Below are 15,021 nucleotides of genomic sequence, written 5' to 3'. Positions count from 1 at the left end.
GAAATATATATTGGTACCATGAAATACATCAATTTTTTTATGATCCTCACTCAAAGAAAAGTCAGCTCATTTTTGTTGTTGTTGATGTATCTGAACAGGGCTGCCTCTTTTCAGATGCCTTGACAAAATATCTAAAAGCCTGCACAGAAGCATCATGTCAGTAACATCATTTTATAAGGTAGCATTATGCATGGAGTTATGACGATGAGAAGATGTTTTATGTTATGCCATTATAAATTAAAAATGCACAAAGCAATGACACATTTGTTATACTTTCCATCTGTGGTGCTTGCTTCACAAGTTTTAGTTATACCTATTTGTTATGTTATTATTTACATTTAAATGAAATCCGACGAGAAATAAAAATAAGATATTCTTATTAGTGACTCACTTCCTGTACTGGAAATAGTATAAGACTACTCTACTTCCTTCCAAAAGAGTAACTAAAGATATTTCATATTATCCTGTGATACTTGCATTGCCTTGGGCTTCTCAAATGATTTACAAAGTTATACGTAGAACATGAAGCACGTAGAAAGCAAGCCAACATGGCATGCCAAAATACCCCATCAGATATTAGGAAATAAAGGCTTTTTTTCTTTTCTCTTAAGTTTTAGTATCGTAGAAAGTTTCTGGTTATTTTCTTGCTTCCTCCCTCTTTCCTACTTCAAGGAGTCCACACAAACTGGGTTTTGTAGACCAAGTGGTAGAACTATCCATTCTGGACACAGTTCCAGCTATCTCCTCTTAAAGTAACCATTTTCCAATATAAGACTCCTAATAGCTTAATACCATAATCCTGAGGGCTGTGGTAATAAATTGTAAGGGATAAATATCTTTGATTTTGGAGGTCAAAGTTTCATATTTAAAAACCATGTTCCTCCTTCCTCTTTGATGTGTATCATGGACATAAGACAGTTGATTTGGCTTGCACTGAGTTCTTCCTGAGGAAGTTTTAAATGTTGTCTAATACTTTGAGTCTCAGGCTGTAGCCAAAATGAAATATTTCTACTCTAGAAGTAGTAGATGGAAAGAAGAATGAGTAAGAAAATGGCAATCATGATTTTATTCTTTGTCTGGAGGCTGCAGTGGAAGGATTCTGCATGTTGTGTAGAGCAAATCACTTGAAATAGGTTGAGCCTGAATAGTCAAGCAATTTTTCAACTAATTCCAGCTTCAAATCCTTTCTCTGAATACAGGCAATTATTTTTATTCAAATGGAATTACCTAAACAGCTATCTCTGTTGTTCACTGTATTTTGCAAGTGTGGCATAGTCCTGTGTTGAGAAAATGTTTACATACGATATAGGAAGATGACATCGTCTTTCTCTGCTTAAAACCCCTGGGCATTGTATTAGTTCGGTTGGGCTGCCAGAACAAATTACCATAGACTGGGGGAGCTTAAACAACAGAAATTTATTTCCTCACTGTTCTTGAGGCTAGACGTCTGAGATAAAGGTACCAGTAGGCTGGTTTCTTCTAAGGCTCTCTCGTTGGCTTGTAGATGGCCAATTTCCTCCAGTGTCGTCACATGGTCTTTCCTCTGCATGTGTCCTAATCTCTTATTATAAGGGTCCAGTCATATTGGATGGACCCCTATGACCTCATTTTACGTTAATCACCTCTTTAAAGACCTAATCTCCAAATACAGTCACATTCTGAGTTACTCGGGGTTAAGGCTTCAACATATAAATTTAAGGGATGGGGGTGGGGGAACACCATTCAGCCCTTAGCAAGTGTAATGCACATTTTGGAGATGATAGTTTTGTTCTTCAAGTTTGTCCTTGCTCACCTTCAAGGTCAAAAGAATCTTATTCTAGGGGACAGAAATAAGATATGTCCAGAACTTTATTTACATTCACTTCAGGGATACTTCTGAGCACGTGGTAAAGGGCTCTCCTTTGAGGAAAATAAAGCAGCCTCAACAGCTGTAGCTTCAAAACACACAAAGTGCAGTGCCTGGTACATAGTCTCCATTCAATCCTAGTTTGTTTAATAAAAATAAAGTGAATAAAAAATTAACTGCCCAACTGGCCTAGTTTTCTAAGATAATATCCTCAGTGAAGTCTCATGTTATAGCCAGGGTGTCATAGGAAGGAGCTTTAGCTAGTGCAGCACAGAAAGATGCTGCTTTTGACAGGGTTTACACTACTGTGTCTGAGAATTTGGAACCTCACTAATCCACCAGAAATCAGATGAAACTGTCACTTTAAGGAGGTAGCACAGCAGGAAAGGTTGAGCCAGTCAAATGATTCAACCAACTTCCTTTTGATCCACTCCTTTAAACGCTGAACTAAAAATCAGCTATATCCTTATAAATAGTGTCGTTTTATCCACCTTAATATCTAATCTTCCAGTCTGATTTTATGGCTGAACGTATTATTATTTTTTGGATCGATAGTTCCCCCGGCATCTCTTTCATTCATGATGTGACTTTCATGTACCCAGCAGGCCTTTCAGATAAGGGTTCCAAATGGTCATCTGCACTGGAAGCAGATACCACATCCTTTAGGAGAGTTTCACAGTGTAATAGGTTCTTGTCACTGTATTAATGAGATCAGAGCTATTCTCTCTGTATCCTGGGAAAGTTGGGGTGTCTTTTCTTATTTTTGTATTGGAACAAAAAAAGTTGGAAAGATGCTTAAAAAGTGTCGTGGAAAATATTACAAGGTAAAAAAGCACTTGTTTTTCAACATACAAAAAAGAATTATCTCTTTACTCTTGTGTTACCATTCTATTCTGGGTAGTCCAAGTGCAGCCAGATTTCAACCAAGACTAGGTTAAAACAGTTTGAGTCTAGCTAAAACAAGCCCTGATATTGCAAGTTCTGGTTATACCAATCCACAGAGCAATGTATAATATGGGAGGAAGGTGGCTGGCAATTAAACTATTAGTAATATTTAAATGCTTCTTTTTCTGTGGGAACTGCCATTGACTTAGAATGGCTACCAAAGGTCCATTTTTCAGTTCTTCCTTTTAAAGAAAATTGTTCCTAATAAGCTGTTGTCAATTTTTTTTCTTTCAAATTATAATTTTTTAAACTTCATATAGATAAGTTTTTACTTAAAAAATAAATAAATAAAATACACTGAAGACCCTTCAAAAAAGGGCATTTCAAGACAGCCTTGTTTGGATATAACATTTAGGTGTATTCTTTGTGATCTGATAAAAGTCACACAGGATTTGGGTTCTAGAGCTTAACCTATTTTCAATTCTGTTTATATGCTTTAAGCTAAAAGCCATGACCAAAATGAATTTAAGATAGCCTAATTAGAGGGCCAGAGGGAACCAGCACAGATTATGAGTGTAAGGATTGTGAGGGATCTTGATTCAACCAGACTTCTTCCCAGGATTGGACCCCAGCGTGTAAAGGTTTTGTTGATCCCACATGACAAACTGCATCATACTGAGATAGATCCTCTAAAACAACCAGAATGGTTTACAATGCTTCCTCAGTTTTTCCATTGCCTTAGTCCCTTATATATTTTCCTTTTTTTTTTTTTTTTTTTTGCCTTTATTCACCTTCCTCGTTGTGGTGGTATCTTGGATATGTTTGACTTTTTATGCTTTCCAAATGTTTTTCACATACTATTTCCCATTGGATACCAACAACTATCCTTCTATCTTCATCTCCCAAATAAATAACTGTATATACAATGAAGTAGTACGCCCAGGCCTGGAATGGCTGTTTTATATAATCTCTTTGCCACTGTGTCATATTTCCTCTTCACCCCATTGCTACATAACAATTTGCTCCGTCTCTGCCCCTTTCCTAATTCAGTTTGTTTTATTATCAATTTGTATTATATCCGTTTACATAAGAACCTGTACCTTTTATAAATGAGTAATTACCAAAGACCAGAGTCAGTTTATAGGTAATAGGATAGCCTCAAGTAAGACATCTATGGATAAAATGTGAAAATTACTAGCTTTGAATAGTCAATCGGCTACCACTTACAATCACTGTTTATTTGCTTTTTCCCTTTCTGCTTCTGCCAGCCAAGATTAAGTCTGAACATTGTGGTTTTGAACATACTGGGGGCTTGCTGGCTCTTTATCCTGGCTTCATCACTTGTCAGCCTTGGGAAAGTTACTTAATCTACCCATGCCTTATTTTCCCTACCTGTAAAATGGATATGATGATAACAATAGCATCTTCCTCATTTTCTTACTGAAAAAATTAAATTAGATAATGAATATAAAATGCATAGCATAGTCCCTGGTACAGTATAAGCACTACATAATTGTTGGCTATTATTTTTGTTGCAAAGTACCCTGAATGTGTTCATAGGAATTTTGTTCTGTAAAAGGTTTTGATTTTGTCAATAATAATTACCAACTCTTAAGTTCATATTAAGGAAATCTTAGAATGTGTGTATCTAATTTTCCAGTTCCCTGCCCACCTAAGGTAAACTTCATAAATCAATATTTATTGAGTAACTACTGTAGACTCTTCCAGACTCCATTATGGTGGTTCTCAACCAGGAATAATTTTGCACCATGGGAAAATATTTGGCAATATCTGGAGACTTTTTTTTTTTTTAATCATCACCACTGGGAAGTGCTACTAACATCTAGTGGGTTGAGGCCAGAGATGCTGCTAAACATCCTAGAATGCACAGAACAACCCCCACCACAGAGAATTCTCCAGCCACAGATGTCAATAGTGTGTCACTGTTGAGAAACCCTGCTCTGTTGGAAAAGGAAACAGTATAAGACAACATCACTGTCAATAGTCTAGTTAGACAATACTTACCAAATAATACAAGTGTTTGTAATGATGCCTGTTAACACTGGGATAGTTTAGATATGGTTAGTTCATCTTGAGGATTGGTTTGCTTCATGAGAAGGTGTGTTATATGACATAACTGTATGTTTAGATAGACCACAGTGGTCTTGAAAAATATGCCTTTGAAGCAGATTAACGGGTGGCAATAAAAAAAAAAAATAAGAAAAATATGCCTTAACACCCTCGTTTACAAGGGGTCTTAACTTTGGTTGATTATGAAAAACTTGATATAAATCTTAAATATTATATTTCAGAAGACTCTTTCCAACTACCTGCCATATTGCTTATTTAACCTATATGTTGGAGAGCTATAAATTATTTTTTTCTTCAAATGAGGAATACATCATATCTATAGTAGTAATGTTGGTTTAAGCGACATAAGTTGGTATTATTATATGGTATTTTAAATACCAAATGGTATTTTGGTTTGGTAAATTTTCTTTTGTATACATTGAAATATTCCATTTTTATGTTCATTTGAATTAACTTATATTTATGTGAAGGTGACTAGTATCAATTGTGTTTTCTTGTGATTAAGTAATATTTGTTGTTGTTGTTTTCTTGCTCAAGATCAAATCATTCTCTTTCTTACCTGGTAAACACTTCCTTTATCAATCTCAAACTCATGAACCAAAGTGGCATTTTGTATTGGATTTTGATGATAAATTTTTAGTAGAGATAGTTGTGTGTATATGTGTGTGTGTGTGTGTGTGTGTGTGTGCGTGTGTGTGTGTTTAGGTTTCCACTTAAAGTTCAGTGCCAAAGCCACAGTACTTATACATTTTCTAAATGTGTTTTAAGCAATAAGTTGTACAACATTTTTAGAACATGTGTTAAGCTATTTCTCTAAGAATGAAGCTCTTAACAAAACATAAGCACTCTGCATGAGATCTTAGCAGCAAAGTGCTTAAAAGATAAAGTAAGAATTGGTACCATGGGAAGAACACCAGCTGTAGAGCGCACAGGTCCATTATGAGAAGTATGGTAGTGGGTAGGGAGAAAATGATTTAATCAGGAGTAAAACCAATTTTATTATAAGGGCACGCAGGGGGTGTGGCACCATAGTGAGAGGGACATTTCAAAATATCTGACAGATTTCAACAATGTGAAAACCCCGTTCTTTAAAGTGACAGTAAACCCCATCAGGTCTCCCTTTTTGATGCTATTGTTAACAGTTGACTGTTTAAAGCTGGCCTGCTAAGATGCTGTCGGCCTATTTCAATAGTGTGTAGCCAAATAAAAGACTAATTGTTGAAATACAATCAATCAAAAATGATTGCAGGGCAGAAAGAAGGTCTCCTCTGCTGATTTTGTTGTGGATCATATTATTGTGTGATGATTGAGGTAGGAATGAAGACTGAAAGGGAAGAAGAAAATAGCCCACCTGAAATAAACAGGTCCACCTCCGTTTCTTCTCTTTGCAAACATTCTATTGAGCAGGAACGTCACTTACCAGTGCTGGAAATAATCATTCATTTTTAAAAAACAGATCTGATGAAGATTTGGGCTAATATTTTTAAAAGGACATGAACACTATTAGCAAAACAGCCCATGCAGAGAATCCCTACAGTGACAATTCTCAGCTTTTCTTACATTTTTGGTGCAAAATGCTCCTCCGCATTCACAAAACCGACACTGAGGGGGCACGTGAATGTGAGCCCAAGACATTAGTAAAGAAACAAAATTCCATCTGACCAATACCTGTTAAGTGCTTACCAGGATTCTCTGCTTTTCAGTTAACCCCCAGATCATCTAAAATGATTAGTTTTAGTTTTTATTAAGCCCAGAATCCAAAAACTTTTCCATGTTGCACATCTCAAAAGACAAATCCTGTGGAACAACAGCAATGCCTTTGTGCCTTCCCCCTTTTAATTGTATGTAAAGATGTCACTTTTAGACACTAAGACAACCACTTCTTGGGTAAGAATGACTCCAGACATTCATATTGAGGGTGAAAAGGACAAAAATAATTGCCCAGCACACTTTATTTCTACTAAAACTTTCATTTTGGCATTTACTTCCTTTATTATTTCAACGTCTCCACTCACTCAAGCTTCGAAAGCAAACATTTCTGTTGTTGCTAAAAAGAGTTGGTAAGCACTTGTGGTTTGTCTTTAGTGTGTTATCATTTTTGACAGCTTTGCATAGCCTACGTAGGCCAACAGGGGTCTGTCTAATATTGTTGCTGGGCATATTTTCCTCACTGAGATGAGAACTAAAAAAAAGATATTTTTGAAGCAGTAAGAAGGAATTAATATCCTTTTCTCACTCAGTATTCTATTCCTTGCTGACTTTATATTCCGGCAAAAAAGGGAAAAAAAGTGTTACCCATTATTCCCTTGTACATAGCAAGGCTAACACATGTAAAGCAATAACTCATTTTCTATTGCCATGTTTAGCATATGTCTCCTGTTGGCTCAGCAAGGCCTTTAGGCCGGTCCCTTGAGCCGGCCATCATTGGCAACTCTTAGCCCCTCGGCCTCAAAACCAAATAGCTTTGAATCATGTTGAGCTGTGATGCTAATTTTCATACTGATGCATTGTGGGAATAAATGTATCTGACATACTGTGTCAATGGCACTGTCTCTTTGTGTCTCTTGTTTTTTTGTTAGCTGCATTCCTACAGATGGTATTCCATTGAAAATGTTCCCTTCCTACGGAAAAAGGGAAAAAAAAAAAAACTCTGCACAGCACCAAACCTCTAGGTACAGAAGGCTGTTAACGGTTGCTGATGATAGTAGGCAAACATTAACATAATAATTAGTGTCTTGTAATTGTTTCATTAAAACCAGTTGTTCCATTTCTCCTCGTGTTTTCCCAGAAGAGAAGCTGAATTTGGACGACAGCCAGTGGGAGGACATCCACGTTGTCACCGGAGCACTGAAGATGTTTTTCCGGGAGCTGCCTGAGCCGCTCTTCCCTTACAGTTTCTTTGAGCGGTTTGTGGAGGCGATCAGTAAGTACTCCACAAAAGGAGCAGTCGGTGAAATAACCTGGCATTGTGGAATTATTAAGCAAATAATAAGAATGATGATAATAATAACCACGGGGAACAGATAATTTCCCCAATGCTCCATATCTTTCGTTTTAGTTTTTGTGTTTTTGATGGCTTGTTTTATTTCTGGCCCTGCAATATTATCTGCGGGTTTTTTTTTTTTTTTTTAATTAAGGAAAAAAAAAGAATATGGCATCCTACTTAGGGGGGCCAATTTAACTTAGCCTCCTCAAGTAAAATCGTACCTTCTCATGGAACCTGCTTTAAAGGGGTCACCTTTTGCACCCCTAGTGTCTGCATTTATACTTTCAGAATTGCAATGAGTTTGAGTACAAAGAGATCTTGGAAAGGAACGTAAGTAAATTAAATATTACATTACATTAAATTTGTGTTAAATCCTCAACTGAGGCATCACGTTCTCTTGGCTTACTCACCCTTCGCTCACCAACACTAGTAAATAATCAGCTACAATTTGCTTATGAGCAGTGTGAATATCAAATTAAGCAATGAAAAGTATTTTCTGTTAGACTAATGACTTTTTTTTGCGGGGGGTAAGTTATATCTCTTACCAACCAATAGTCAATGTACACTCTATGAAGCTTCCTTTTCTATTATTTTCTTACTCATAAAACCCACACAAACACACGCACTTAAGTAAAAATGAATGAATGAATGAATGAATAAATGAAGTATTTTCCAAATGCGAGGGAACTTCTGCTATTGAGTCTTGGAGAAGTAACTACTAGTACATCTTTAAGTTTAATATCTCAGGGTATGCTTACCATAACTGTGACAGCTCAGAAAAAGTTTCCTGGCAAGCGAGCTGATTTTGGAGGAAAAAGAAAGAAGAAAGAAAGGTAAAATTAAAAAGCTTGCAAGCCTGGCAGGAGCTTAATTAAAGTCCCAATGAGACAAATCTCCAAGAAAAAAATGCTCTACTTAGGAGGTCTGATCTTGGATGTCCATGTGTGCATGCGCAGTGTTCCCATTGGTAGGAGTGGGGATTTGGGGGGCCCGTGTTGGAGAACAGCCCCTCGACAGGTCCTTTTATTCTGTTTTTCATTCACAAAAGTCTTCACACTTGTTTAAAGCTTTGGCAAAATGGTATCAAGAAGATAAAGAACAGGGTTTTCTCCCAAGGTTTTTCTCTTACTGTCTGCCCACAATTTCAGATTTTGTTGTTGCTGTGGCTGCTGTTGTTGTTGTTTAATGTAGTAACAGTACTCTAATTATGAGTTTTAAGATGAGACTGGAGCTCTTATCCCTTGTCATGACTTTTCATTTCATGAGCCTACCATTTCTCAAGAACAGCAATATTTTATTAATATAATTCCCAGGCTCTCTTAAACTTCATTTAAAAACAAGGAACAAAGGAATAATAAACAAGCAGGCATTTCCATAACAGCTTATTCTTGGAACATGCAAGCATGGCCAACCTAACTCAGGATGTTAGGACAGCGGTCTGGTAGGAAATTAGAGGGCCTTGCATTTGAGTACCTATCTCTGTGCACATTTGAAGAAGTCATGCAAATTTCACCTCACAATCTCCATACCTCCAAGTGAGGATTATCTCATTTGGAAACATATTTCAATATGTTCTGATTTGGGGCTGGAATATAGGATAATCCATCATTTAAGTTTCCTTCAGTTTACTTGATTCTAAAGAAGTTAGAAAAGTCATTCTTTTAGTTTCAGAGGAATGGAAAGCAGGCCCTCAGAACCCACGTAAAGGTATATCCTTTGAATTTCTGTAAAGAGTAGAATCATCTCAGGGATATCCTAGACTTAAGTCGAAATTGGACAGAATTTCAGAAATACAGGCATGGTCAGAACTGAACAAGGCAGAACTGAGGCAGGCAGCACGGTATTGGGACTGGTGGCTGCGGCAAGAGTTTCTGCTCACACACCAAATGGTTTATGGTGAGAATGAATGAGAAAGTACTAAAGAAAGTCCCTTAAAAATGTAAGATGCTTTACAAGCAATGCTAACAGTATTTCTCCAGATGAGCTTTGTTTGAGAATGTACTTTGGAAGAGAGGAGACAAGAGAGTATTTCCTTCTTTGCACAAGGCAAGGAGACTCGAACTCGGTGCTGTGGGTTGAATGTTCACGTCCCACCAAAATTTATACGTTGAAATCCTAAGCCCCAAGGTGTTGGTATTAGGAGATGGGAGCTTTGGGTGCTAATTAGGTCATAAGGGCCCAGCCCTCATGAATGGGATCATTGACTTTATAAAAGAGGCCCTAGAAAGAGACCTGTCTTCTCTTCCACCATGTGATGACCCAGCTAGAAGCTGCTATCTGTTAACCAGAAAGCAGGCCCTCACCAGACACCAGATCTGCTGTTGGCTTGATCTTGGACTTAACCAGCCTTCAGAACTAACTGTGAGAAAGAAATTTCTGTTGTTCTGTTGTTTATAAGCTCCCAGTTTATGCTAATTTATAGCAGCCTAAATGGATTAAGACACTCAGCAACCTTGCCTTAACTAACTCAGAATAGTAGAGTGCCATTATTTTTTATTATGTAAAACATAGGGACTAATCAACAGGGTAATGGGGCTGAGACATATGTTATGATGTTGGACAGAGACATTGCTAACCCATGTATTTTTGGTATAACCTTGCAGTTAGTTCTTGTGTTCTAAACTCAGGGTAAACTCTAGGTTGTAATTCATATTTAAATATCCTTAAGCGATGGGAGAACAGGCACCTAGTTCCTCAGCAATGGTAAAAACCACACCAGAGGAGGTACTTTTACCCCACTGTACACCAATTATACTAAAAAATTTTTCAAAATTATAAGAACATTCATATCCAGTCCCAGAGGGCTTTATCATAGCTCCTGTTGCCTCTTATAAAATCTATACAGTTAGAAGCTCAATAGTCCACTCATGAGTTATTGGCTTCGTATGGAAAAGGACCAACCAGGTAAAGTAAATGCGCAGGTGGAGGTGACCATATATGCAGGGTCTGGGCCTCTTTGCCCTCAGACCCTTACCCCTCCCTGTGGGGTAGGAGGATTGGCCCTATAGCTGTATTTTGCAGGTGCTGTAGCAGCCAGAGGAAGCTATTGGCAGGAGACAGCAGGGGGAGGGGAAGACAGAGTCTTTTCTGCCTGAGAGGCTCCTTCTGCTTCGTGGCTTCAGCTTCAGCTGGACAGGCCCACTCTGGCTCCGCCTGGTGATGCAGGCCCTCCTTTCTTTGCGCCCCCAGCCCGGAGGAGATACTGGCTTCCCACTGTGGCTAAGTTCCTGCTTACCTCACTCTTCCTTGTCTGGGTCTCAGCTTCTTCATCACTTGGGTAATCAGTTCTCTGCATCAAACTGATTCCTTCTGTTGGTGTAAATACTTGAAGCGGTTTCTGTTGTTTGGTTAGACACAAGCAAAACACTATGCCAGTGAGTGCCACAGTTCGTGTTGTTACGTTAGTTCCCTTGTCTCTTGCCTTACCCACAAGCCCAGTTTGTGAATCCTTAACATTTTTATTTAGGCGCACATTGAGAGATCTGTTACCTTTTCATGGCCAAGTCAAAAGGTGGCTTAGAACAAAAGGGATTTTACACCCAACTGGAATGCTTCACATCTGAGGAGGAAATGTTATTTTTTGTACAAGCAATTAATGACTACTGGTGCCATTTGAATTACTTTATTTCTCATGATGTTTGAAAGTCATCATTACAGATTCCAGAGGACTGAACAGAAGGCATTTACTTTTGAAAATAGTTTCTTTTGGACCAAAAGCAAACATTAAAATCATAAGACCCTGCAATTGCCATAGTGATCCCCTGTCTGTTAATACTCATTGGGGTACAAACAAAAACACTAGAGATTGTTCTATATTTCAGAATCCAAGTACTGCAGCTATTGATCTGAAATTCTATACTTGAGGTCAATCCAATTGGGTCACCTGCAGGTTATTTCATGGGGATTTAACCCACTGACTGCAAGGACTTAATTCCCTGGAAATGACTTGTGCTGAAGACATTATTAGTACTGTAAATGTGAACTTGGTAGAAAAACATAGCCATAGAATTTTATGATAGGTGATGCAATCTTGTGGCTAGAGGCCTGTAGGGGGTCTAGACATTTCCAGTAGATCTAAATCCTAGGAAACGTACTAAGTTTACCTCTATTCTCATCTTTTTCATTCTGGTAACTCTACAGATCCAAAGAAAAAAAAACAAGCAGTGTCTTGTTTTGTTTTAATAACTTCATTTTTCCAAAAGTTCCTGGAAAAGAGAAAGAGGGGAGAAAAACTCATTGGTATTTCTGATAATTGTCTCATTTAATCCTCAAAATAAAGCAGGAGATATTGGAGAAATGGAAAGATCATGTGGAAAATAATTTCTAACTCATAAAGTTACTATGAGAATTAAATAAACCAACATTTTTCTTATTATATATTAGGCACTCAATAAATGATTTAAAAATAGACCAATTTTTTAGAGAAGTCTCAAGTTCACATAGCTCAAAAAATTAGACTTAGCATTCAACTCCAGACTTTAAAATGTAAATACTTTTTATTGTCTTGTATTGCCTTAAGGAATAACTAACTAGCTATTGCCAAATACCTGCCTGTTATATCATACTTTATAAGACTTATATATTCTATATCATTGCATTTAACATCACAAATAATTCTTTCTTCTTTTTTTTAAACTGAGCATATATTAAATTAAAGGTCAGAAATTCTATAATTGTAGTTTTAGGTTAGAAATAAAGAACTATCCAAGAGTGAGCAATGTTTCAATATTTACTACTAGATATTAAAAGCATTAATGCTTTCAATATTGACTTCTCTGAGTACATTGTGTTTTTTTAATTTAATTCCAGAATATAGGGAGTACAAACATTTTGGTTACATAAATTGCTTTTATACCATTTGAGTCAAAGTTATAAGTGTGCCCATCCCCCATCACGGGGTACTATAGGTGTGAATTTACCCATACGCTCTTCCCACTACCGCTTACTTGATTTCCAGTGAATGTTATTTCCTTATGTGCACATAAGTGTTGATCAATTAGTTCCAATTTAATTGTGAGTATGTGTGGTGTTTGTTTTTCCATTCTGTGATACTTCACTTAGGAAAATGGTCTCCAGTTCCATCTGGGTTAATACAAGAGGTATCAGTTCACCGTTTTTTTGTGGCTGAGTAGCACTCCATGGTTTACATATAATATACCACATTGTATTAATCCTTGTTCTGAGTACATTGTGAACCCTGCACTCTGATTTCTATAACCAATTGCTCACTCATCTCCTTTTGAAAATCATTTAGATATACACAATGTTATTTTCATGTTTTATATAAGTAACTATTTCAAGTTTAATAGTATTAATATTCTTTTTTACAATTATTTACTTGTATCCAATTACAATGTGTAACAAACAGAATCTTATGGAAGAGGTCAGAATGGAAAGCAATGGATCGCACCCTATCACTTCACATCCCCAGGCCTAACCAAGAGAGGAAACCTCATTTAACAATTTTAGTTTTTATCTCTCCTTGTGGTTACTTTCATAACTCTACATAATATCTCTAATTTGTTATCAACCATGGATAATACCTTTTATTGCCAAATATGAAATATTAATCGATTCTACTCCACTACCTGCAATATTTAGTAGTCATGTTTTTGTATTTGGTTGATAAATAATATGCTTAAACCTCTAATTCTCATTTCATTGACATTCAACAATATCTATTAACTCTTCCCTTTGCAATGTGAGCATATTTTCCTTTCTGTCCTTTCCTTCATCTCTCTTTCTTAATTTTAATTTTGGTAATTTTTAATAATACACAATTTTTTTCTAGCTCTACTGAGGTGTGATTAACATACAATGAACTTCACATTTTAAAAATGTATACTTTGATAACTTTTCTGAAATGTATGCACCACAATCAAGATAATGAACATATCCATCATTCCCAGAAGTGTCCTCTTGATCCTTTATAATCCTCCTTCCTTCTCCTCCACACTCCCCTGCACCCCCTTCCCAAGCCACCACTGATCTGCTTTCTGTCACTATAAATTAATTTACATTTCTTAGAATTTTATGTAAATGGAATCATACAGTATGTACTCTTTTGGGGGGGGCTTCTTTCACTCAGCATAATTATTTTGAGATTTATCCATGTTGTTACATTTATCAAGAGTTCATTCCTTTTTATTGATAAGTAATATTTCATCATTTGGATAAAACAATTTGTTTATCCACATACCTGTTGATGGACATTCGGGTTGTCTCTAGTTTTCAACTATTAGAAATAAAGCTTCTACAAACATTCATGTACAAGTTTTTGTATGGACAAATGCTTTCATTTCCCTTGGGTAATTCTTAAGAGTGGAAGAGTTGGTTCATATAGTGGGTGTATTTGAACTTGTTAAGAAACTGCTAAAATGTTTTCCAAAGTATTGTACTATTTTTCAATTCCTGCCAATAGTGTATGAGCATTCCAGTTCCCTCCCATTCTCGACAGCACTTGGTGTGGTCAGTGTTTTTAATTTTAGCCGTTCTAATAGGTGTCAAGTGGTATCTTACGGTTTAATTTGCATTTTACTCATGATTAACGATCCTGAGCATCTTTTCATGTATTTATTTGCCATTCCTTAATTTTCTGTGGTTAAGTGTCCCTTTAAATCTTTTATCTGTTTTAAAAATTGGGCTGTTTGCTTTTTTTATCGTTGAGTTTTGAGAATTCTTTTTATATTCCCGATATGAGTTTCTTATTAAATATATAATTTGCCAATATTTTCACTCATTCTATGGCTTTTTTTCCCCTTCTTTTAACATTGTCTGTAGGAGAGCAGACAGTTTTAATTTTGATGAAGTCCAATTTATCAATTTTGTCTTTTGTGGACCATGCTGTGCCTTCAAGTGCACTAATGTTATTTCTTCAACATGTATTCGGTTGTTACTCCCAGCCCATGAATTTTTTTTATCTCACCCATTACAGTTATTTCTAGAACTTTGCATCTTTTTGATGTATTCCATGTCTCAACTTAAGGTGTCTAATTTGTTTCTGTAGCTTTTTTTTTGTTTTTATTATTATTTTTAATTGACACATAATAGTTGTACATATTTATGGGGTACAATGTGACCTTTCAATACATGCATCAAATTAGGGTATGTGAGTTTGCAGTTGTTGATTTGTAAGTTTCCAAAGTTGCCTTTGGTGTGCAAAAATAATGACTCTTCCTCCCACTTCTGAGCAATGTCCCATATATTTCCCACT

At 36.5% G+C, this 15,021-nt stretch overlaps 1 protein-coding gene across 1 annotated transcript in view; it reads left to right on the top strand.

Moving 5' to 3' along the window:
- The window catches only part of ARHGAP15 (Rho GTPase activating protein 15), a 614,346-nt gene that overhangs the window by 472,946 nt on the left and 126,379 nt on the right, over window positions 1–15,021 (top strand). Inside the window, exon 12 of the mRNA XM_012641747.1 lies at window positions 7,611–7,745. Coding sequence (XP_012497201.1) covers window positions 7,611–7,745 — 135 coding nt within the window. The remainder of the gene's footprint in view (window positions 1–7,610; window positions 7,746–15,021) is intronic.

The sequence above is a fragment of the Propithecus coquereli genome, unplaced genomic scaffold (genome assembly GCF_000956105.1).
Source record: "Propithecus coquereli isolate 6110/MARCELLA unplaced genomic scaffold, Pcoq_1.0 Scaffold169, whole genome shotgun sequence".
Taxonomy (NCBI): Eukaryota; Metazoa; Chordata; class Mammalia; order Primates; family Indriidae; genus Propithecus; species Propithecus coquereli.
The sequence above is the reverse complement of the archived record's forward strand: the minus strand, read 5'-3'. Positions and strand labels throughout refer to the sequence as shown.